At 31.3% G+C, this 27,385-nt stretch overlaps 1 protein-coding gene across 3 annotated transcripts; it reads left to right on the top strand.

Annotated features, from left to right (window-relative positions):
• Positions 1-496: 496 nt before the first annotated feature.
• On the top strand, positions 497-27,385 carry LOC132714401 (uncharacterized). Of its 3 annotated transcripts, none has more exons than XM_060697284.1 (2): positions 497-717; positions 25,993-27,385. In XM_060697284.1, the coding sequence occupies exons 1-2, from the start codon at positions 676-678 to the stop codon at positions 27,184-27,186; spliced, it is 1,236 nt and encodes a 411-aa protein (XP_060553267.1). In that variant the 5' UTR covers positions 497-675; the 3' UTR covers positions 27,187-27,385. The 3 variants fall into 3 exon arrangements, with proteins under 3 accessions (XP_060553267.1, XP_060553265.1, XP_060553266.1); XM_060697282.1 differs by lacking the exon at positions 497-717 and adding an exon at positions 13,855-13,973; XM_060697283.1 differs by lacking the exon at positions 497-717 and adding an exon at positions 23,266-23,389.

Below are 27,385 nucleotides of genomic sequence, written 5' to 3' on the forward strand. Positions count from 1 at the left end.
TATACATACTAAACGGTATCATAATTAGGAGTGACAGGTTCATCTGTTCACATGCATTCGGTCGTTCCTTTTTCTAACCAAACACTGGTTACTGTTACCGAGGTTATTATTTAAACCAATGGTCAAAAAAGTATATATTATCTTTGTTAAAGTACGACAATGTATGACATGTTTATATTAGTCAGGGTCTTTCAATCATAATCGAGGCGTCTGTGGCCGTGTGGTTAAGGTCGTTGATTTAAAACCGCTTGCCCCTCACAACTGTGGGTTCATAACCCGACAGGAACTTTGAATTTTTTCGTGTGAGGAAGCTACGGAACGTCAGTGCACATGGCTCTACTCAGGTGCCTGAAATAATGCACGAAAAGGGCACCTGAGGTCTTCCTCCACCAGTTAAGGTAGAACGTCGCCATATGACCAATACTGTGCCGGTGTGAGGTAAACTCCAATCAAAACAAACAAATTGAAATAAATATTACAACGCATATCATAAAAAAGTCGATACCAAGACCTAGTATAGTGACAGGCTCCACTGCGTGTGCTATTCATATTGTATAAGGCACGTCTGGATTCTAATCTTTCATTGGATATATTGTAACCTTGAAGTTAAAATTGTTCTTTTAGAACATAGGGTACTTTAGTCGCCGTATAAACGTTCAATATTTGTGAATCAATATGTTAGGAATACGTTTAACTAAACTAAAAGGATTTCTACTGGTTTGTGTTTTATGTTAATGATTGTTAAACTATGTAAATTGCATATGGTTTGTTCTGATATTTGTTCTGTATTCGTGTAGTGTAGAAAATAGTGAAATAATGCTAAAGCACAAAAAAAAAAAATATTGAAATTTTTGAAATTCTTACTGAACATGTCTAATTTGAATCAGTCAACTATGTAATGAGAAGCTGCGTATAAGTAAAGCTGGTCTTTTCATTAATAAACAATGCTAGTTTTATATGACACTATTATATTCATATTTCGACTACCTTCTATAGATTATAGAATTTTAAATGTAACATTTGATACTTTGTGTGGAATCAATACGTTAATTCACATAAACAAAGAGACTGTGTAGCACTTATCAATATTTTCTAATGTCAGATTTGAGCATAGTATATCTTTTAAGCTCTATCTTTGTTTAACTAACAATAATGTTTCTTTGGAAGGATTTCCTACTGTTATGTAGCCGCCGTTTCTTGAACACCTTTCTAAGGCTAAACCAAACTGACTACGAAATTTTTACGAAAAAAAAAAAATGGGACGAGCGAGCGACAATCGTTAATAATTGATACTTAAAATCAATAATTATGATGTGCGAGCGAGCGAGAAAACGAAATAATTGTTTTTCTGTCACGAAGAGCCAAAATAACAAAAAAAAAAACAAAAAAACAAAAAAACAAAAACAAACAAACAAACAAAAAACAAAACAAAAAACAAAAAACAACAGCGGATTAAGTCTATGTTTCTGTCAAGGTTGGAGTCTCATTCATTACAATTTTGAAACGTTCCCGTATTAAGGAGATAGGGGAATCTATTATGTTTTACATAACCCTTACGAAGTTATATACATGTATTTCAAATGGACTTGTCCATATTTCAGTCTGGGTGAAACCATTCTTCATTCATTAGCAAACAGTGCAGACTATGATTAGTCAGCATAGGCATGCCAGCTGTCAAGGTCTGCACTGGTTGCATGGGTAGAGTCTGTTTCCGCCAGCAGTCAAGTTTAAAAACACTGAAGCAATTTTGAGTAACAATAATGGTGATCCCCATACCTGGTAACAGGGGCGGGTCCAGGATATTTTATCACATAGGGTCACAAAATTTCGACAAGGGTTGATGTATCTTTAAAGAGGGATTAAGTGTTCTATTTTTTACAGGTGAAGAGTCACATGTTTGCATAATTTCCACGAAAATCTAAATTTTGATATAAAAAACTTAATGTAATGTAATATAATATCGTAAACATGTATACTTATTTTCAGTACGGCCTTCTGATTTATTGTTTGGTTTTATTAACCTGTCAATTACATACTGATTACACGGTCGATGCACACAGTATATTAATCTTCGGTAGATGTTCGATAAGTTCCGTGAGATGTACGCTATACGATGGAATTTAATTTAATTTGTATCGCTAAACTAAGTGTACTCCGCGTTATAGCACAATAGCGTAAATCACGAGTTTATAATCTAGGTGCAACACGTGTTTTAAGTTCGAGGCCGCGTTGGTCCATGTTTTTTTCTTATTAATACTTTCAACATTATTGAATCTATATATGATTATTTATGTTGTTCGTTTTTGTTTATGTTTTACTTAATTTTGTTATGTATTTACTCTTTTTAAATAACATGTCTTTTAAGAATTCATGTTTAAAATTAAAACGGATTAAAATCAATAAATGTCTTTTCAATGCCGTAAAAAAACATACTACAAATCTGTTCCATTAAAATATACTGCAAAAATAAAGAAGAGTACTAAAACAATGGTAACAGTACGGATCGAAACCACAGAATCTCTCAATTATCAGTCATTCTCTTTACCGACTGTCCTATTGTGAATTAACGAAAACCTTTACATTAAGCTGGCGTGACTTTCAATCCATGACTAATATACTCCACATTAATTCTCGTAAACTACACGGACCAAACCGAAGTGGGATCGAATATATTTAAATGAGTCCTATAATGTATTCATAATTGACAGGTCAATAAAATCAGACTATAACAATAACAAAGAAAACAAATACTAGTAGATAATGGTTAGATTTTTTCATTCATCCGACTGACACTCAATAATCATAGTAATTGAAGATAAACTCGTAATAATAAAAAAAAGATAATATTACATTAATTATTATAAATTTTAAGTTAATTTGTCCCAAACGTCAATACTGAAATAAGAAAAAGAATCCTTTAAATAATTAGTATGAGGTTTACTTTTCAGAACAACATCGTTATGAACTATTTAACTCATTGTGAGATAAACCAAAAATTTTACTCGTGTACAACGGTGCCAAATAATTTAAAAGATGTATACAACAGAATTGCTGTGTGGTATTTCAGCCTAAAATTTAAGTTGATTGAAATAATACAAAGATCTAATGTTGTAATTTGGTGTATGAGTTTGTGTCCTTTCCCTATACCGTACAACAATAATCAAGCATAGGAAGGATGTACGCGTTGTAATACATCTTTTTTAATTCGTAAGTAAGGTAAAAAATGATATGTTTGAAGAGGGTAATATCCGCAATTAGTTTTTATTTTTTTTAGAGAACCAATCATGCATTTTGTTTTTATGGGGTGCAAGGCCATATTATTATTAAGGAAACTAATACATGCCTTTAAGTCAACACTCTGTGCATGCATATGTATACGATTTAACTGTGACACATTTTCAACATAAAGGTCCCAAACTATGATACAAAGAATGTATAGACGTGCAGCAATGTTTTGACAACGCTAAAAATAGCTTCATTGATAAGGTTAGTCGAACAGGGAACATAATCCGGTGCAATTTTAATATTATCCGTTGTGCAAGACATTCAATAATTACATGTTTATTTTTTTTGCAATAAAGAAGAATAGAATTGGATACGAAAACGCAAACCCGACTGTCGTTGTGGTTTTTTAAATTCAGGTTATGAAGAGCTCAAGTTATGAACATGATTGTTCGGTTAAATCTGCAATTGTGTGCATTTCTTTTGATTGAGTTTTTAAACTTTCAGAATGAGTTTTTGATAGCTTGTCACGTAAATTCTGTTTTTCTCTTCATGAACCTGCAAGGAAATCAATGTTTTGCACAATTGAAAGTTGAAGTTACTACGCGGTTATTAGGCAAAATTAAATGTACTAGTATTTGATTGTGTGTAACATTCACTTGACATATTGAATAGTATCATTAATTTTATTCTTTTTGAAATTCTGACTGTAAGTCAGTGCGAATCTGTGTAAAACTTTAAGTTCTCAAACAGACTTGTGTGTACAAAGATTACGAGGAACTGTTAGTATAAAATTGTCTAAAATAAAGAAAAAAAAAACAACAAAAAACAAACAAACAAAACCCCCAAAAAAACGACAAAAAAAAAAACAAATAGTGAAAAATTCTTTTAAAATTTCTTAAAAGTGTGGTGTACCAGAAGATAAAAAAAATTAATGTCTGTTAATGCAATTAATAATATTTATATACAGTTTCAATACTTTAACCTAAAACAAAGTTCTACCTTAATAGTTAATATTTATTTTACTTGTTTTTTTTTCTTCAAAGAAATATATATGGTGTACTAGGGGAAGCATACCATTTAAAAAAAATGTAAATTAACTACACTTAAAAGAATATCACTTTTTAAAATAGGTATTGGTTTAAAATATAATTTTTGTACACTGTATAAAAGTAATATTATTTAAATTATGTAATTTTCATTTTGCACAATTGTACCATAGTTGTAAGCTTGTTTGTCAAGTTTTGTCAACATAAATTTAAATAATACTGCATCAGGAAATGCTAACCATAAACATTATGCTAATATTTTACCATCTGTATCATGTAAAATCTAGCGGTGTGGCCCCTCCTACTTAAATAAAAAAAAAAACCTTTCACATTACTAATAAAAGACTTGCTGCTAAATATAATACTGGTACTCCTTTAACAGCAACTGGTGCATGTGGTAACAGCTATCCCAATAGGCATTTGTTGTTTAATAAGGTTTGAGAAAAAAGTCTTCATGTAACCCTGCTGCCAAATATTCATTTCCTAAACCTTATGTAAATACACACACTTATAACAATCCACTTCCTACACCCCCTGTACCTTCTCCACCCATACAGTATTCTATTTCTCACCCTAATGGGTTGCAGAAACCTGCTCAATTTTCTTCTAAAGTACCTAAGTTGCCCAAGGTTTCTATTAAGAATCTTAATAATTGTGCTTTTAATTAATTTATAAAGGTATAAAAAACTGGTTAATTAGAAATAGCATGTATCCTAAAGATATTTTGCTTATATCCATAAAAAAGAGTCTTAAGGTTAGAGCCCGTACAGATCTTTTACATCTTGAAAAGAATGTTTCTGTTCAACATATTTTGTCTAAATTGAAGGGTATTTTTGGTCATGTCTCCAGTGGTAAAAAGCCAAAAAAGTTTTATTATGCTCAGCAACTACCTTGCAAATTATAGCCTTAAATTAAAACAGCTTTTGTCCAAGTTTAACATTAGGGTTAAGCAGTCAACCAAAAATAAAATGTTATGTAATAGGTTTTAGTCCGGGTTGAATAACATCTCTAAAGTGTTTCCAAATACAAGTATAAAGAATCCATAATTATGAATCACTTAGAAAGAAGCTCAAACAGATGATGAAAAACTTAAAATTGAATAAAAAAATTCATCTTCTCTCACACTTTCAGTAAGTTAGGCCAAGTCCTCCCAGTTTGGTCAATCCTCTAAGGGTAAAAAATATCTAAATGTCAAGGTTAAACCTGCTTCCCTCTTAATGTCATTTGTTAAAAATAAAAATCTTCAACAGTTACAAAATTTAACCACACAAATACAGCAGCTAAATTCCAGGGTTGGCAATGTTAAAAAGAAACTTCAAAGTTAAAAAAACCCCAAAACTACCAAGGTAAATACCAAAAAAGAAGCAAATTAAGTAATAAAAGTAAAAAGCAGGGTACAGCAAAAAAAAAAAAACAACACCTATGGCTATTAAAAAGTCTGTTTTAAATAAGGTTCCAAAAGAAACCCTTTACACCGAGAGTAACCACCTCAACTAAGCCAACTGATGATCAGTCATTTTTTAAAGGCCCATATATTGCACCTTTGGCATGCCATGCCAATAAGGTTAAAGTTCTCATTAGTAACACTTCATGTAAAGGTCTTCTTTATACAGGAATCATGGTTTCTTCCCTTAGTAAATATTTTTTATTTATCTTTAGTTCCTAAAACAAAACTTCACAGCCTTATAGATTTTAGTTTAAATATTTCCAGTGCTAATAGTTCTTCTGTTCCTTACATTTGTTATATCATTGTTGATACTGGTATTCCAAAGGTTAATCTTAACCCTGATTCTGTGCCATTGTTAGTGGTTCAAATATCAAGTATTCTTTTTCAGTTCCTGCAAAAATTGTAGGTACCAATCTTTTAATTTTCTTAAAACTTCGGCCCCTACCTGTCAGATTCCAGCTAACTGGAGTAAGGTTTTTTTTTTGTTTTATCTTCTATAAAATTGCCTTTCTGTCAAAAGTCTTAGTAATCCCACCTTTTAAACCCGAAACTGTTATTGGCAAGATTCGCAATGTTTGTAATATTTCTAAAGCTGTTACGTAAAATATGAACAATTATGTAAATGTTTTTGTTTGTCCGAACCTTGTTCATGTAAAATTTCTTTTTACAAAATACCTGTTAAAATGTGTAATATGTCTGCCCATCTTCGAATCTTCGAAAAGTTGGCCAATACAATTTGACAGATATTCAAAGAGTTTTTAAACTTGTCTAAAAGTCGAGAAGAGTTTGCAGAAGATGTTCGATAAAATTGTTAATCTTTATCCGGTTTAAAGAAGGACAATTAGAGAAAATTTATTATGTATACTTGTCTATATGATTCTGTATTAGCCTTTGATTTATAAAAAAAACTTGAAGAAAAGTGATCCCTCGGAAGCATTAATCACAACAAGATTACATGAAAATTGCAAATTCGGTTTGATTGAGTCTGTACATGAGGGATAATGAATAAGTGCAATATCCACCACGCTCCCTAGCACCGGCTTGAGGGGTAATCAATTTTCAACACTTCGAATCTTCGAAAAGTTGGCCAATACAATTTGACAGATATTCAAAGAGTTTTTAAACTTGTCTAAAAGTCGAGAAGAATTTGCAGAAGATATTCGATAAAATTGTTAATCTTTATCCGGTGTAAAAAGGACAATTAGAGAAAATTTATTATGTATACTTGTCTATATGATTCTGTATTAGCCTTTGATTTATAAAAAACTGGAAGAAAAGTGATCCCTCGGAAGCATTAATCACAACAAGATTACATGAAAATTGCAAATTCGATTTGATTGAGTCTGTACATGAGGGATAATTAATAAGTGCAATATCCACCACGCTCCCTAGCATCGGCTTGAGGGGTAATCAATTTTCAACACTTATAAAACTTGTTTTTTCATTTGTTAGTGTAATTCTTAGAGAAGTATGATAATTTATAGATTATCAAATAGATTCGCTCAATGAACAGCCAATTCATAGTTAAATTTGACTTATCAACAGTGCACAACCTGGTCATCATACTTCAGGCTAGCTTGGCTCTAAACTTGTAGGAAAAGTGTTTCACTTTTAGGACAAGTAGTAAAAAAACAATATATAACTGAATCTATACAAGGCAATTTGCCAAATTGCTGAGACGTTATTGCTCTAATGTATCTAATTGTTTTGCAGCAAATTTTATACGGGTTTCCTTTCCCTAATGATAAAATGAAGTACATTCAAGCTTAAATATAATCCTACAAAATAGGAGTTTAAGGTAAATCTTTATATCCACTGCAAAATCATGATAATTATTTTGATATTTTTATAAAAAACTTCCAAAATGCATGTATGAAAAAAATAAATTTTGTATTAAATTGCCTTTAAAAGTTATTGCACATTCAAGAAATCATTGGTTAACAAATAAAACCCCTACTTAAAATAGCAAGAAAAAGAAGAAACGACAGGACAACGTATCGGACGTTTTTTCTTTTTAAACGATTTTATTAAGTTATAAAGTATGTTTTATTTTTGTAACATAAGAAGTCTTTAGAGATGCGTGTATAATATTTGCATACATCGAAAGAATATGTTCTACTCTTTTCACCTATTCGTTGCTTTCATTATACTTAGTCACCTAAAAGCCATATTTTATACTTCCTTATGTGTGGGCTTTAAAGCGATCATGGTGTATAATCAATTTGCAGACATAGTTTACGATACGAATCATGAACAAAAAGAACATAACGAAATATATATCTTATTTGACGAATAAAGTAAATGAAAATAACTTTGTAGCTATTGATTTTGTAAGCGGCTCAAATAACAAAATCTTGTGTTATTAAAAAATATTGCATGATGGTACGCCTTTTATAGCTTATTCGTCTGCGAAGCAGCTGAGCCTTATAATTATGATTAAGTGAAAGAGGCATGGTTTACTGCGGAATGACACGATTTATTTTGCAAATCGTCAATAAGTATACAAGTACATAAAAACATTCACATATATCAGCTATACACTTCAGAACATAGTTTAAATTTCTTGCTTTGCTGCAACACATTTTAAATCCATTTTCTTCAAATGGAAAGACGATGTTTTCTTATCTCCGTGTACAAATAGTGAACTGTGCAACTGTCTGATTTGGTAGTTTACCGAAACTTATTATCGTGGGACCAGACTAAAACGAAATCAAGTCTTCACCTAAAGGGGAACTGTTTTGAATTTGGACAAAATTCATCGGTGTATACGTGTGAGCTATTGCATTGCAATGTCTAGTAGATGGCCGGAATCCAGTATACTTATATACATGTACGCACGTTTAATCGTTGTTTTTTTCCAATAATAATTATGTTTCTTGTTATAATTAATATCAAATTTATTTAAAAAAATAATGAAAAATACTCGCTTTCTTAATGTTTTTCCTCGTTGAAACAGTCTCAGTTGAAACAGGGCGTTATTATTAAGATTTTCTTTTCTTTCTTTTTTTATTCTTTTCTTTTCTTTGTTTTGTTTTGTTTTGTGTGTTTTTAGTAATATATTTCTTTTATATTTTTCTTTCATTTTGTGCAACTATCAAAGCATATGATGTGAGCATTCACCTATTACTTGAGTGACAGAACTTACAACTGGACTTACGTCTGTTTAAAGTATCAAATTGTTGTAAGAATCAATTATAATATTAACATAATTCAGTTATTTTGGCACTTTCCAATGTTTCATATTCTTTAAATTAGCCGCGTCACGACAAAACCAACATTATGGGTTTGCGACCAGCATGTATCCAGACCAGCCTGCGCATCCGCGCAGTCTGATCAGGATCCATGCTGTTCGCTATCAGTTTCTCTACTTGTAATAGGGTTGGTAAGCGAACAGCATGGATCCTGATCAGACTGCGCGGATGCGCAGGCTGGTCTTGATCCATGCTGGTCGCATACCCATTATGTTGGTTTTGTCGTGACACGCGGCTCAAATTATGTTTATTTTTATACTTATCAGTTATATTATCCATATTAATATAAAATCTATATATCTGTTATACTTTATCTGATGTACGACTGTTTAAATCTCCCATTAAATGTATTTTCCTAACGAGTCATAGCATTTTAAATCTGATTCTATTTTTATAAAAAAATCTAACTTTTCTGTACCAATTACTGTAACTGTAGTAGGATTAATATATCATTTTTTCTAATGTGACAACTTTTCATGAATTCCAAAAAAATGACCATTACTGTGTTTTAACAGAGGTTGAAATGGGGTTGTGATATAAAACATTCCCAGTAGCAAAAACATAGATTTATAGCTGGTGTTAATTCATTTCTTTTTCTCTAGAGTTTAAAATTGAAACAAAAGGGAAAGTACTTAACATAAAATTTTTTTGCTGATTTCTGTTACCAAAAAAAAAAATTGTTAATAAATAAAAAAAAATAAAATAAAATAAAAAAATTAAATAAAAAATTCAGAAAATATGAAATTGCGATGAAGTAGTTATAATAAATAAAACTTAAAACTTATTGGTTCCCATGGGGGTATAACACTAGCTGGGCAACAGTTTTATAAAGACAGATGTTATCATCCCGCCCGCAAAATTATCTAGTACGTATTTTTGATTATAACATGGTATAATTGAATAATTGAGTGAGTGATAACTTATATTTTCGTCGATCAGTTTATTAAGGGTTGTTGGCTCTACTAAGTTGCACTTATACAATATACTTGTAGTTTTACAATATTTATTATATACTTATAAATACAGTATTGAGAACTGTTGATGAAATAAAGTGCGCATTTTCATTTACATTATTTCAACTGTAAAATTTTCTTTTTACTGCAGTTAAACATTTTTTTTGGGCATTTTTACTGGTTGATTACTTTTTTCTAAATTCAGCCAATATACAAAATTTAAGGCAAAGTCTTTCAAATTGCAATGTCCAAAAAATTGAAAATGTATATAATAATTGTTAACAGAAAATTCAAGTTTTTTTTGTAAATACAGGATTTATTTTCATCTTGTTGTATGAAAATTTATCATATTTCACTCGTGGCTACCGCCACTCATAATATATACATATTTTCATACTATACTCGATGAAATTAAACCCTGTATCTTTAGACAAAAAGAAAAAAGAAAAAAAAAACCCAGTTGAATATCCTCTGTAGATTTGACATATAATGTGTAAAGATTCAAAATCGTGAACTACATGTGTCCATAAGAGTGTAAATTTTTCATTCAATACGCCCAGATCAAATAACTTTTTTTCCTTTACTTTTTTACTTTGCTTAATGTTTATACGCCCACAAAATGCGTATAAACATGGTTTAGCTATAACCCAATATTCAATGACCTTTCTTCGGTAATTATGGATTTCGAGATAAAGTATGTGAGTTTAAAGAAAAAAAATAGGAAAAAGTTATAAAAAAAAAAAAATAATAATAACAATGATGATGATAATAATAATAATAACAATGATGATGATGATGATGATAATAATAATATAATAATAATAATAATAATAATAATAATAATAATAATAATAATAATAATAATAAATAAAACTTACAATCTTACAAACGGTTTTAATTCATGAGTCATTTTTCACAATTAAATTATAAAAATTCTGGATAAACGGGGTAAGGGAATGAATATTATAACTATTAAAGAACTATTTCACGATAACTGTACTAATTGCCAATATACAACAAAAGAAAAAAGATTGTACTGGTAATAGGCCAGTAAGACTATAAAATTACAACAAAAATAAAAGAAAATCGAAAAATAAAATTACAAACATTTCTGTGGTATAATCGGCCTTAAGATTTTTAAATTCGTAAAATATAATTTGTCTGTTTTGGTTTTTATTCACCACTATACCACTTTACATGCCTATATTTGTATGGTTTTATTATGATTTTCAAAGATTTCAAGGTTGTCAAGTTTCACGATTTTATTTAAACAACACCAAAACATCACGACACTTAAATACTACTGCAATTTAACTTTGAATAATACATTTTAGCATTAAAGCAGCATGCTAATTTCCAAGAAAATTTTGAAAACTTATTTATTGTAAATAAAAGTAAAATTTTGTGAATTGAACAATGAAATAATTTTGCTACTTTTAAGACAAATAGTTTTACATTTACGGGTATTTTCTTCAGGTAACAAAAATCTAACATTCTCTAAACCCAATATTTCAATAATATAAAACTCATAACCTTCTTGAAAGAAGTAAAGATTTGTTTGTTTCTTTGGCAAAATGTGCCTTTAAAATTTTGGTACATTTTTCTTAACTTTGATTTTCTTAAAATAGTTTGGCTCATATGGAAAAATGCAGCTTTAAAGTATCATAGCAGCATTATAAAATATATACACAAACATTTGCAAACATATATTTATATATATTTTTAATGCCAATAAACGATTCTGTTCTGATCTATTTTGTTCTCCTAAATCTTATTTACAGTATGATTTGATTTTAAACCTTTTGATTTATGTTATTATTATTTTTTTAAATTGACAAAATTAAAGGCCTATTAAAGACCCATTAAGTCTCAAAACTGTTAACTTTTGTATCTTTTTACAGTTTCCTTAATCATACTCATCTATTTTTACACGTACTATGTTTTGCATCTTTAGTTTTATTGGCAATTGGTATAATTATAGCGAAATAGTATTTTGTATGAAAGTCATAAAATTACTTTGTTAACATTTTGCTACCTTTACGACACATATCTGCATGTTTAACGCTACTTTTTCCAGTTGTTAAACATCTAACATGCTCTTAATCCATTATTTAAAAATTCTTAAACACATGTTTGATATTTCTAAAGACTAGCAAAAAAAAATGGATTTCTAAGGCATAATGTGCCTTTAAGCACACAAAAATGACATTTTTATTTCTCAAAAGCTTTTTTATTTTTGATGTTCTCTTACAAGTTCAAAAAATACACATTGGCCATATATACATTTTATTGTATGGAATAAGTAAAATTACCATTTTGTTTACTTTTGTTTCCAACCTTTTACATGTATATCATATCAAATTATTTCACATTCAACGCTACCTACTTTTTGTGACACTAACCTTACATACTCTAAAACCATTATTCAAACATTGTTTGGACACATATGACCTTTAAAAGAAATCCTTTGTGTTATACGACACCCTAAATTATAGCTTTACACTATAAGCTTGTAAATGGATACGTTATTCCTTTTTTTACCATAAACAGGTCTTATTTTGAAACTATGATAAATAGAATATTATATTTCTGTACATTCAACACTAAGTTCACTGAACTCGTTGAATAAAATAACGTTGTGCTCGCCATAGATTCGCATAGAAAACTTTTATTCAACTGTTTTAATAATTTCAGTTACTAATTCAATATCCTTTTTTTATGAAATAAATAAATAAAAAAATAAATAAATAAACAGTAAAAAAGAGACGGAATATGCTTATCGTTTGGATTTTAATTAAAGGTCTTACTTTCATAAGGGGTACCGTGTCCTGGTGAAATTACGATTAATACAGAGTAAGTGTCAAACCTGTGTTTAACACAATCTCCGAATAAAGATCACCCTGCGAATAAAGACCACTCTCCGATAAACCTTTATTGATAATATAGATATAAATTACCTGCAAATAAAAAAGGATCTTATTAACCTCCAAGTAAAGGCCACTTGTCTTTAAAGGCCATGTTCAGTCTCTTTTTTGAATGGTCTTTATTACAGGTTGGACTATAGTTCCTTTTTTTCCTCCGTAAAACATCGGAACTTAAAGCGACTGATTTAATCAATAATTATAAACCACACAAGAAATGGAGATGGTCCTAATCGAACAGTTTCATATTACATGTACTTCAATAAAATACAAAGATTCATGGATAAGATTGTTCCACGCTCTGATAATCAGATCCTACATTATACAAAAATGTTTTAGATGTTTTAATGATTAAGCAATGACTTTGTGTTACCTCTTAAAAGGGTACATACATACGATATACATACTATACGGTAACATAATTAGGAGTGACAGGTTCATCTGTTCACATGGATTCGGTCGTTCCTTTTTCTAACCAAACACTGGTTACTGTTACCGAGGTTATTATTTAAACCATTAGCCAAAGACGTATATATCATCTTTGTTATTTAAAGTACGACAGTGTATGACATTTTTATATTAATTTAGTCAGGGTCTTTCAATTATAATCGACTCGTCTGTGGCCGTGTGGTTAAGGTCGTTGATTTAAAACCGCTTGCCCCTCACAACTGTGGGTTCATAACCCGACAGGAACTTTGAATTCTTTCGTGTGATGAAGCTACATGTATACAGCTAGCTCAGTGGTTCTACTCAGGTGCCTGAAATAATGCACGGAAGGGCACCTGAGGTCTTCCAGCACCAGTTAAGCTGGAACGTCGCCATATGACCAATAGTGTGCCGGTGTGAGGTAAAACCCAATCAAAACAAACAAATTGAAATAGATATACAACGCATATCGTAAAAAAGTCGATACCAAGTACTAGTATAGTGTTGGCTCCACTGCGTGTGCTATTCATATTGTATAAGGCACGTTTGGATACTAATCCTTCATTGAATATTATATTGTAAACCTTGATGTTAAAATTGTTCTTTTAGAACATATACGGTACTTTGGTCGCCGTTTAAACGTGAAATATTTGTGAATCAATATGTTAGGAATACGTTTAACTAAACTAAAAGGATTTCTACTGGTTTGTGTTATATTTTGATGATTGTTAAACTATGTAAATTGCATATGGTTTGTTCTGATATTTGTTCTGTATTCGTGTAGTGTAGAGAATAGCAAAATAATGCTAAAGCACAAATAAAATATTGAAATTTTTGAAATTCTCACTAAACATGTCTAATTTGAATCAGTCAACTATGTATGGGAAGCTGCGGATAAGTAAAGCTGGTCTTTTCTTTTAAAACAATGCTAGTTTTATATGACACTATTATATTCATATTGCGACTACCTTTTATAGATTATAGAATTTTAAATATAACATTTGATACTTTGTGTGAAATCAATAGGTTTATTTCACTTAAACAAAGAGACTGTGTAGCACTTATCACTTATAACTTAAAGCTCTATCCTTGATTAAGTAACAATAATGTTTCTTTAGAAATATTTCGTACTGTTATGTAGCCACCGTTTCTTGAACACCCTTCTAAGGCTACACCAAATTGACAATTAATTTTTTTTCGAAAGAAAATAGGACGAGCGAGCGACAATCGTTAATAATTGATACTTAAAATTAATAATTATGATGTGCGAGCGAGCGAACAAAACGAAATAATTGTTTTCCTTTGCTGAAGAGCCAAAAGAAAAAAAAAAAAAAAAAAAAAAAAGAAAAAAAAACAACAAAAAAACAAAACAAAAAAAACAGCGGATTAAGTATATGTTTCTTTCAAGGTTGGAGTCTCATTCATTATAATTTTGAAACGTTCCCGTATTAAGGAGATAGGGAAATATATTATGTTTTACATAACCCTTACGAAGTTATATATTTCAAATGGACTTGTCCATATTTCAGTCTGGGTGAAACCATTCTTCATTCATTACCCAACAGTGCAGACTATGATTAGTCAGCAAAGGCACGCCAGCTGTCAAGGTCTGCACTGGTTGCATGGGTAGAGTCTGTTTCCACCAGCAGTAAAGATTTAAAACACTGAAGCAATTTTGAATAAAAATAATGGTGATCCCCATACCTGGTAACAGGGGCGGATCCTGGCTTTTTTGTCGCATGGGTTCACAAAATTTCGACAAGGGTTGATGTTCCTTTAAAGAGGGATTTAGTGTTCTATTTTACAGATTATGAGGTTCATGTTTGCATAATTTTCACGAAAAACTTAAATTTTGACATCAAATCTTTATGAAATGTAATATTATATCGTATAGAATGTACTTATTTACAGTACGGCCTTCTGATTTAACAAGGAAAGAAATCAGATACTAGTGGATAATGGTTATAAATTTTCATTCATTCATCCGACTGACACTCAATAATTCGCAATTTGTTATTAAATTATTCAGAGAACCAACCGTGCATTTTGATTTTATGGGGTGCAATGACATATTTAAGGAAACTAATACCAGACTTTTAGTCATATTATTTTTAAGGAAACTAATACCAGACTTTTAGTTAACGCTCTGTGCATGCATATGTATACATTTAATTTGACAAAGGTCCCAAACTATGATACAAAAACTGTATTACCGTGAAGCAATGTTTTGACAACACTAAAAATAGCTTCATTGATAAGGTTACGTTTAAGTCGAACAGGGGGAACATAAAAAAGCCTGTGTGGTGTACCAGAAGAATAAAAATAAAAAAAATATTGTCTGTTAATGCTATTAATAATATATATATATATATATATATATAATATATATATACAGTTTCAATACTTTTAAAACTAAAATAAAGTTCTACCTATATAGTTAATATTTCTTTGACTTTGAATTGTAAATAGGTTTAATTTTTGTACACTGTATAAAAGTAATAGTACTTAAGTTATGTAATTTTCATTTTGCACAATAGTACCATAGTTTAAGCTTGTTTGTCAATTTTTGTCATCAATGAATTTAAAGCTACCATTAAAATAAAATTTCATAAAAAAACAAAGAAATGGCGACAATTTATAAATAAATTTGGTTTCATATCGAACTCCATTTTATTTTTGATGTCAAGACAACCAAAATAAGTTTTATACCGCATAAAAAAAAATGGGCAACCTCATTGTGGCGAAATCGGAAGTACAATAATAATTTTTTTCTGTTTGCATGAGAAACTCCGCCATTCGGTTCATCCGTACATCAATATTAAACACAACAAACATGTGACTATGTGGGCAGCTCTAATCTAACGTATATTTCCGCCATATTGTAACGGATGTTTTTCGGTACAAATTTAGACCTTTTTATGAGATGATTACTTTTTTATGAACCCCAGGCCTAGTGCACCGTGAAGCTAAAACGGTAAAAGTGTGATTGCATTAAGAAATTCTCATAATTGCTGGTGTTCAGGAAAGCAGCTATAACACTGTGACGAAGCGGCATACACGAGCTGATTTTGTCTTCATTTGCATGCTAAAAAAATTTCGTATACGAACTTTAGTGTTACCGTGGGGTTTTTCCGTGTTAAAATCCTAATTTTATGAAACAAATATTTGATGGAGATTTACAACAGAACTGTTAAAAAAAGGCTTATGAAACTGTATAATGCTTTGTTTTTTAGGCCGACGGGAATATATTTTTACATATTTATTTAATGTAACTTTAAATAATATTGCATCCATAGGAACTCTGGAACAGGACCGCATATTGTAGCGGCATTTTAAATCCAAATCCGTACCAGCTTTACATATTGTTTGTCCGACCTTTGAATATCTTTTTTATATTATACGAGCGGATGGTATTTAATTATCTTATCTCAATTTAATATAAACTGCTAATATAAAAATCAGTCAAATTTACGGTAAATTGAAAAAAGATAAAGTTTCCTTTTAAAAGGAAAGGCTTGCTCAGTTGTGCCATCATCCCTTCCCTTTAAAATTGTTTTTTTTTTGTTTCAATTTATTATCACAATTTTTTTTAATTACGTATTTGTATATCATAATGGGTTTATTTATTTTTTTTTTCTCGAAAAAAAAAATTTCACTTTTAAAGGGATATGTAGGGTTTTTCGTTTTGGCAGTTGCTTATTTCATTTATATAGCAGCTTTAGAGACAAGTAAATGCACTAAAAGACTTCGTTACGTGGTACCAATTAATAAGCATGTATCAACTATATGTTACACGATCGACAACACAGGAGATCAGCACGTGGCAAGGTAAATGATATGCATGGGCTAGTTTTAGATTACCTCACCAATCTGTCAGTAGATCTAAATGTAACTTGATCATGCACTAATATTCTGCGTGATTCGGTCACGATCTTTTGATAAGCAGGACCGCCCTTTGGAGACGGAATACTACTACAGTAACCATACTCTATTGTATAAAACTAATAAAGACAAAAACCAATTATAAAAGAAACTAACTTTTGCGTCTTGAAAAAGAATTGAAACGGAATCAAGTAAAAATAGAAAACCTATTTATATAAACAAACTGGGATTACCGAAGTAACTAAAATAGCTTAGATTTCCGTAATATTACTACGTCTGATTCCGCAGTATGACGGTATCGCCCGAATTGTCACGATTGCAATCGGAACTACATCGGCTATTATCATTAATCCGAAGAGTGACGGAAAGGGCCGAAAAGTTTTTGATTAGCACGATTGCAGCTGGTTTCCCGTTCAATCATGCACTAACAAATGTAAGCAGGAAACCACCTAACCGGAACAAGTTTTCCAAAACAAATGTCTTGCAGCGGTGGCTGCAAGCCAAAAAGGAAAGACATCCGCCATTTGCCGCAACGTTCGGCGTACGTTACCCCTATTGATATGCTTGATTTTTGTTTTAATGTTTCTAGTACTCTCTTTATGTCACTCAATACATGGGAAACTTTCACATTTCCTAATAAGGAATACCAGATGAGTGCCTTGAATATTTATCTATGGATCATGTTTTGATATTCCTTTTTTCAGTTAGGCAAAATCTATTAGACCATATTACTAAAGTGTCTGTTTTCTCCATGTAAACAAATCATAACACGAATACGCCCGTTATCATGCCGACTATACATGTGAAACACTAGTACATGTCAACACGTGTAAACAATAAACCGTTACGATACCTGATAGTTGACAACGATAACGGGAACAAAATTCTGAAAAAATAGTACTAGTAATCAAGTGTAGCCAAAGGGGGAAAACTCATGCCGAACGTTGCGGCAAATGGCGGATGTCACTCCTTGTCTTTTTTTTATAATACCGTAAAATTTGACCAGTTTTAAAAGTAACAGATTGGGTTCAAGTGATAATATATTGTTTGAGGCCATATGCTCGGATAATACTTTAAGATATTAAGATGTAGCAGAAACGTTTTTAAAAACCGTTACACGATCGAAAATATGCGCCGCAATCTGCGGTCCCGTTCTCGAGTTCCTATGATTGCATCAGGAAATACTAACCATAAACTTAAACATTAAGCTAATATTTTTCAACCTTTATCTAGCACACTTGCCCCCCTACTTTAATCATAAAAACCTTTCACACCTCTAAAAAGATTTGCTGCTAAATATAACTCTGGTACTCCTACACCAGAAACTGGTGCATGTGGTAACAGCTATCCCAATAGGCATTCTTTGTTTAATACAGGTTTGAGAAAAAATGTCTTCATGTAACTCTTCTGCCAAATATTCATTTCCTAAACCTTATGTAAATACACAAACTAATAACAATCCACTTCCTCCACCCCTGTATCTTTTCCACCAATACAGTATTTTCTATCTCACCCTAATGGTTTACAGAAACCTGCTCGATTTCCTTCTAAAGTACCTAAGTTGCCAAAGTTTTCTGTTAAGAATCTTAATTATTGTGCTTTTAATTAACTTATAAAGGTATAAAAACAACTGGTTAATTAAAAATAGGGTGTATCCTAAACATATTTTGCTTATATCCATAAAAAAGAGTCTAAAGGTTAGAGCCCGTACAGATCTTTTACATCTCGACAAGAATGCTTCTGTTCAAAATATTTTGTCTAAATTGAAGGGTATTTATGGTAATGTCTCCAGTGGTAAAAAGCCAAAAATGTTTTATTGTGCTCAGCAACTACCTGCTGAATCTATTGCAAATTATAGCCTTAAATAAAAACAGCTTTTGTCCAAGTATAACATTAGGTTTAAGCAGTCAACCAAAAATAAAATGTTATGTAATAGGTTTTGGTCCGGGTTGAATAACATCCTTAAAGTGTTTCCAAATACAAGTATAAATAATCCATAATTATGAATTACTTAGAAAGAAGCTCAATCAGATGAAGCAAAACTTAAAATGGAATAAAAAAAATCATCTTCTCTCACAATTTCAGTCAGTTAGGCCAAGTCCTCTTAGTATGGTCAATCCTCTAAGGGTAAAAAATATCTAAATGTCAAGGTTAAACCTGCTTTCCTCTTAATTTCATCTGTTAAAAATAAAATTATTCAACAGTTACAAAATTTAACCAAACAAATACAGCAGCTAAATTCCAGGGCTGGCAATTATCATACAGAAAAAATATCAGAACTGGTGATAATGCATTTTTAGTGTTCAATATACATGATTATATCCTTTATCCGATTTGCCTGTGATGCAAATAGAAAAATTTAAGTCACATAAATAGATTTTAAATAATTATTTTTTTTCCTTCAAAATCTTGAACAGTTAAGATGGGTTGTTTGGAAAAGATATAACACATATTTTATCCGCTTCTTCGTTATACATGTTATTTTTAATAATGCACGTCACACAATTTTTCTCTTCTATAAATCCATAAACATTGATCGGTATATTTAAAAGTTACATAAATTACCATTTTAATAACATAGCATAACATAACATAAATTTATTGCATAAAACTCTTTTACAAAGTTTATAGCAAGCAATATATAATTGCGGCAGGTACATGAAAACGTGTTTTCAGAAAAGAAAAACCCAAGTAATTAAATTGACTTATGAATACATAGTATTTTGCACATTTTAACAAAGTTCAGTGTATTTTTTTCTAACATGTCAGCTTTTGTTTTCAAAATAAGAGCATACAGTATTATGGAGGTGTATGAACAAATAATGAAATTCTTATTCTATTGGCAAAATATACATGTATATATTTCGATAAATTACAAATATATTTTTTAGATGTGGCATTCATAAATTGATCAAATTTATGTATCGATGGCCAACGACAAAAATACTGCCAAAAATATTTTGTTCTCAATTCGAGACATTTAGGACATACTAAAATATAGTGGAATTCAGTCTCAACTTTTCTCATATTACATTATTTACAAAGCCGTTCTTCTCGCGCGATATTCTCGTAACGTCCGGTTTCTATAAGTAAACTGTGCGACGATGTTCTAAGTCTTGATAGTGCAACCCTACACTTGTTCTCTTTAATGCAATCTAATAATGTTGTGTTTGAAAATTATGTTTAAATATACAGTAAGATTGAAGGCGTGGCGAATTATTAATGTCTGAATACCAGCGTTGATAATATGTATCTAATATGCGTTGTTTTATCATCTGGAACGGTATATTATTCACATCCGTTTGTTGATTCCAGACATAGCTTAATTCATATACATCTAAAATACTTTTCACTTGAGCAGCCCAATTAAGACCACGATATTCACGACCGCTATCAGCGTCAGCTTTTAAAAACGTATAGGTCTGCTTTATTAATGAAGAGTCCGTGTGCCTTAATATTTTAATCCAATATATTTAAATATGGTTATTTTTCTGAATACGGCTAGTGGTACGCGGCCGAGTTCTCCATAAAGTGCAGCGTTCCACACATAATACGCGACGTAAGAATTTAGTATGTAACAGTTCTATGTCGGTCGCTTCACGCATTCCCCATATTTCAGAGCCAAAATTTAGAATAGAACCAACCAAACTGTCAGATAAGCTTATTTTTTGTTTAATTGGTAACTCGATATTATTAAAGATGGTGAACAGGCTATACAATGCACGAGACGCATGCTGAGCAATACATTTTTGACTGCGATACCACTTTCCATTTTTAAATAATGTAATACCTAAATATTTAAATGATGTAACTATTTCTAAGGGTGTATCTTCAATAAAAAAAGTTATGTTGAGAGTGACGTCCTCTTTCGAATATTAATATTTTAGTTTTTGTAGTGTTGATTGTTAGACCCCACTCCCTACAATACATGACACGATCATTAATCATAGACTGTAATGCTTCCGGGGATGTAGCATATAGTACTTGGTCATCAGCATACAATAATAAAAAGTATTTTACTTCGTTAATTGTGAATGTATCAACAATATTAGTATTAATATTATGTGTGACGTCATTTACGAAGTACATAAATAGCAGAGGGGAGCTTGGGTCACCTTGTTTCAATCCGATGTTAGAGGTGAAGAAGTCTGATGATTCTGAATTGAACTTTACCCATGACTTAACAATAGTATTATAAAAATTATGTTATTTTGGTTTTGGAGTGGTATATGTGGATATATTACCTGTTAAGATTTTATATCACCGAGCCGTTAGGCGAGGGTGATATTTTATCTTGGCAGGTAATATATCCACATATATCACTCCAAAACCAAAATAATAATTTTATTACCCTTCCCCTGCCGAGTTTAGACGATTTTTTAAAAAATCATTGCTGTTTCAAATGAAACGTCGAAATAAGATTCCCTTTAGGGTACCTCTTCGTCACAACATGACGTCACATAAATACATGACGTATTTTTCCCGTACCTAACGAATGTAAACAAGAGAAAAGGAGTAGTCTATTGAACGCACTTTTTTGTAATTAATATCAAGCTTTCACAAGGTCATATTTGTTTTCGATACTGATGGTAATATGTATCATTACTCTACTTTGGTAAATATTTATCATTTGACAGTTAAAAAGTGCTTTTAAATCGGAATTTACACCGCGTAAAATCGAACCGTACGCGCATCACCTCAGCGCATGTTGTTTACAACGTTGGGTACCCAACGGGGAAATTTAGTGTGTATATTACCCGTCTGGCTCGGTTATATAAATTTCTTTCGGGTGATCAATATCCAATCAAAAAGGCGGAAAAAATCTGGAAGGGTAATAAACATTGCTTTTACGACCCGTACAAATTTACTACTAACTTTTTCTGTTAGAAGGTTTTGACATAAATATGTTCTATTAATTCTATCAAAACACAACATATAATCAACAAAGCAGCAATAAAGTTTTTTACCCAAGTCTAAAACTTTACTTAATACAGAATGTAGGACAAAAATACAATCAATTATTGACTTCCCCTTTTGGAATCCGAATTGATTTTTGTCAAGCGTATCTTATTTGTTGGACCATTGAGTTAATCTATTTAAAAGCAACTGAGTAAACTTTTGCAAGTACATTAATAAGACAAATGCCTCGATAATTCTTAGCATCATATATGTCCCCTTTTTTAAAGATAGGAGTAATTATTCCTAAACCCCAAGAATTAGGATATTCACCACTGTTAAATATTCTATGATATATTTTCAACAAAAGAGATGAAATTAAATCATAGCTCGACTTAAACAATTCACTTGGAAGATTATCTAACCCCGGCATTTTATTATTGTTTTGGTGGAAAACTGGGGATCTAAGTTCTTGTTCTGTAAAATAACCATCTAGGTCAGCATCGGTCTGGTCGTTCTGCGGAATATAGTCGTCATTTTCACTACTCGGCGGTTCCTCACCAAACATGCCTTTAAAATGGTTAAACAGACTATCGATATTAAGATTATCGGCCTTTTAGTGGTGCCTTTTTAAAAGATTTTCGAATCTTTTTCCAAAACTGTCTAGGTTGAGATTTAGCTAAATTGCTAACTCTCTGGCCCTGTCGAATTTTGTATAATTTATATTGTATGCTTTCTTCTTCACTTTATTATACTATATATTATATTATAATATGACAGTTTCATAAAATAAAGCTGTGCTTTTACAAGTCAACACAAAATTTCGACAAGAGAGCACTACTGTTTCAAATGAACAGTCTTTTGAAAAAAAACAACAGCTCCACAATTTTACCAAATAGCGCGACTAGTTGACATAATATGGTACATTTCAGACAAGCCAAAACGACATTTTTGACATGATAACACTACTGATTAAAATAATTAAACAATTTTAACACAAGCCAACATCACATTTTACAGAGATAAAACTACTGTTAGGTAAGGCAATGTTTAGACAAGTCGACAAATTACAATGGCATTACAACGCTTATATTTGACATATAAGACGCTCACTGGGCAAAATAAAAAGAAATGTAATAACATGAGGCAGCTATGGCGTTCCATAGGCTCCACTGCGTGCTACTCATATTGTGTAAGGCAAGTCTGAATACTAATCTTTTATTGGATATATTGTTAATTGTTCTTTTAGAACATACGATACTTTACTCGCCGTATAAACGTTCAATATTTGTGAATCAATATGTTAGGAATACGTTTAATTAAACTAAAAGGATTTCTACTGGTTTGTGTTTTATTTTGATGATTGTTAAACTATGTAAATTGAATATGGTTTGTTCTGATATTTGTTCTGTATTCGTGTAGATAATAGCAAAATAATGCTTAAAGATATACTATGCTCATTCTTGATTAAAATTTATCTTTAAAGCTCTATCTTTGTTTAACTAACAATAATATTTCTTTAGAAGTATCTCCTATTGTTATGTAGCCGCCCTTTCTTGAACATCATCAAATTGACTACGAAATTTTTACAGAAAAAAAAATGGGGCGAGCGAGCGACAATCGTTATAAATCAATACTTTAAAATCAATAATTTTTATGTGTGAGCGAGCGAGCAAAACGAAATAATTGTTTTCCTGAAGAGCCAAAAGAACAAAAAACACCGGATTAAGTCTATGTTTCTGTCATGGTTGGAGTCTCATTTCATTACAATTTTGAAACGTTCCCGTTGCCTAATATGCTTAATGTCCACGTTTTTGGTACCAAAACCAAGATTAGAACATATACATTATAATCGTGACTTTAAATTCCGGTGTCATTAGGATATGATTTTGTCTCGAGAATGGACTAGGTCCGAACATGAAAGGTTCCTCATACTCTGAAATAAGCAAATTTCCACAATTATCATTTCATTCTGCTGAAATTGGAAATTCGATGTTAATTGTAGTCAGTATCGAGTGTGGCCACTTCGACTATTGATGCATGTTCAGTGACAAGCGCTGTGAAATTAAATGTGTTTTTCCCTTTGTAGTGGGTATAAGGATAATTTCTATACACATTTCCTGTGACATGTACCTTCGCCTCGGACTGCACGTGCCAATTATGCTATATTAAGTATTGCCATATAAAGCGAAAATTCCGTGCCAGCACGGGATAGGTTTTATATTGGATCGATGTATTGTGTACTTAGGACAAACAATGTCAAATTGCAAAAGAAACGTCTGCTAATTTTCTAAATATTCAATATTAAAAAGTGCATATTTTGTAAATGCTTTGTAAAAAGTAGTTATATATGTTTAAAAACTTCTACCCCTTGGTATGTAGTTGTAATTAATTTAAATAACTAGTAAAATATAGAAATGTCTAAACAACATTTGTGACTGAGCGGGGAAGAATGTCACAGCGTCATTTGTCATTATATATATACCTTACTATCATTATATCGTATATGATATATAGTGCATTTCTAATAAATACATTCTTCCTATTTCTTCCACTCTTCATCCTCATATTCACTACCATAGGCTCATTATCATTCCTCATTTACCATACACTAACTATAGTAACTACACTATGGTAACTGGACTCGTTTGTTCGCTCATAATTTACCGCCACGCATGCGCATGGCAAATTTAAAATTCAGTTGTAACTGTAAGGACGTAACTCTAATTTAGTAATTCTTTATTTATATTTTTGTTGTCTCTCAGGTAATTTACTTCCATAAGTGTATACATACTAATTATGTTCATTCTTCATTTTCTTATTCATCGTTTGTTTCATAATTTTAACGGTTTTGTATATTTATAAAATGCTCTAAAAATTTAAAATACAGTATGTAAATATGTAAAAACGGAACTTCTAACTTTGTAATTCTTTATTTGTTATTTTGCTGTCTGTCCCAAACACACACAAAAAAACTTACAAAATCCTTCAACCAGTTTAAAGGTAACATATACTATAAAACTTATGATGATCTCGTAAAAATAATACAATCAGTAATACGATAAAGAGATAGAAAAACATATTCATCATCATAGCTTGCTTAATTAAAGTCTTTATGCACTTGTCTACAGACGCATTATGAAATCCAGCCATGACGTTTCGCTTGAAAACTATTGATGGCATCCATCTTAAATAAGCTGAAATTAGAAATAAGAAAGCACAACACAATTAGAAGGAAAATATTCCGGCGGGAGGGAAAGGTTGGGTCTATAAGTTTTTAGAAAAACAAAATCTTTCAGATAAAGGGAGATAACTAGTATAAAATATGAACATAATGTCATGCCAGGGTTGTCTCCCTTCAAATAAACGGCATTAATGAAATACGAGATTTCGTATTATAATGATTATTATTCAGCCCAATTTTCCAGCATAATCTCACTTCAGGGAATCGGATGAGTGTTGTTTATTACACGCTTTTCGGTGGTTTATAGAAAAATATCAGTGATATAAAACTGGTAATTTCACTGTTTGAAACAGTGAAATTACCACTTTGATAATTTCACTGTTTTGAATTTAAGCCCCTTACGTTGTTTCAGAGAAATATTAGCGTGCACAGTAGTGGGTACCAACTTAATGACGTGACGTCGTAAATGACGTCACGTTGTATTATTATTTGGCGCGCTTTACATTCAGTATTAGGTTTAATGTATTTTTAAAACGTTTCTTTGCATATAATAAAAAGAAAATTTGTTTAGTTTAGTGTAAGATCGAAATATATTTCACCTTGTGAACACCAAAAGTTCATATTTCACCCGTGGCTGCGCCACTCGTGAAATATACCTTTTGGTGCTCACTCGGTGAAATATATTCCGATCAACAAATATCCTCTATATCTATATGTTTATATGAAGATTATTAATCAATATTTGTTTTCATTCATTTTAGGCAATTGCAGTGCTATCTTTTATCGTCACGGTGCAGGTCGCATATATCCATGGAATTTACATATCAGTTATCAAAATTGAGAAAAACAACTCGTCTAATCAACCATGTGTAAACCACGTCTCAAAAAATCGATCATATGCAGAAAATATATTGAACAAAGATCGGCGTGTATTAACAGCGGAATCATTGGAGGATATTACTGTTTTAAATAAAAACCAATGTAAAAATAGAAACTTCCTTGTTTACCGGTGCGATTCTTCTATTCCTTGTGGCGGCTGGGCTGATCGGCAAAAGGGAATAGTGTCATCTTTTCTAATGGCTCTTTTGACAAAGCGTGTGTTTGTGATCGATATGGTACAGCCTTGCAACCTAGATCAGTTTTTACTGCCTAACATATACGACTGGTCAATATGTAAATCTTATATCAAATCTGTTCCTCATAACTTAACAAGAACATTTAATCACATTGAAGACTACAAATTTGCAAAAGTTGTTGAGCATTTTGACTTTCAAAGAATTTGGACAAAGCATGTAATTTTCATACGATTTCATACCCATGTGATCGATGGATTAAAAAATCACACCTTGGGTAAATCAAGATTAAAATGGCTTTTGAACATAAATAACGAAGAAGCCATACATTTAGTACTTAATACATTATTCAAGCCAAATGAGTGGATTTTAAATGATACAAATGAATTTTATACTAATCGAATTAGAATGAAAAAATTTGTTTGTTGTCACATCCGCACAGGTAAAAATCCAAACATGCCCACAGACCTAATCCCGCGTTTCGGACGTCCTAATGAAACGGTGCTATTTGACTTTTTGAAAAAATATGACAAAAACTCGGATTATTTCATTTATGTGGCTTCAGATTCGGACAAAGTGAAAGAAAGTGCTAAAAATAACCTCACTTCTTACGTCAACATAAACCGACCTATAGTTCACGTTGACAGACTCGGACCGTTTGGAAAGTTAAAAGAAGAAGCATGCAAAGGACTGTATACAGTTATTTTGGAGCAATTTATTCTATCATTATGTGACGAAATCATCCTAACAAGGAGTGGTTTTGGTGTTATGGCCGTCTATATGAGAGGCGACGCTAAAGGTCTTTTCATGTATCATCCGATAGAGAAGCGAGTTGTTGCTACTAACCTGACAAATATTCAAAAAGTTTTCGTTTTCTTGTAACACAAACTTTTATCAATTTCATGACTTTTGCATGGATTCAGATATAATTTGAAATCCTTATAATATAATATAATCATCATTCATTTGGTCACGTGGCATCCATTTTTAATGGAATATTCGTTATTCATACACGTGAAATATGATAGCCAAGGTGAAAAATCATTCGCCAGCTCTATTGTTTAATAAAATGGTAATGATA

The sequence above is a fragment of the Ruditapes philippinarum genome, unplaced genomic scaffold, assembly GCF_026571515.1.
Source record: "Ruditapes philippinarum isolate M1 unplaced genomic scaffold, ASM2657151v2 ctg2486_1_1_1_1, whole genome shotgun sequence".
NCBI lineage: Eukaryota > Metazoa > Mollusca > Bivalvia > Venerida > Veneridae > Ruditapes > Ruditapes philippinarum.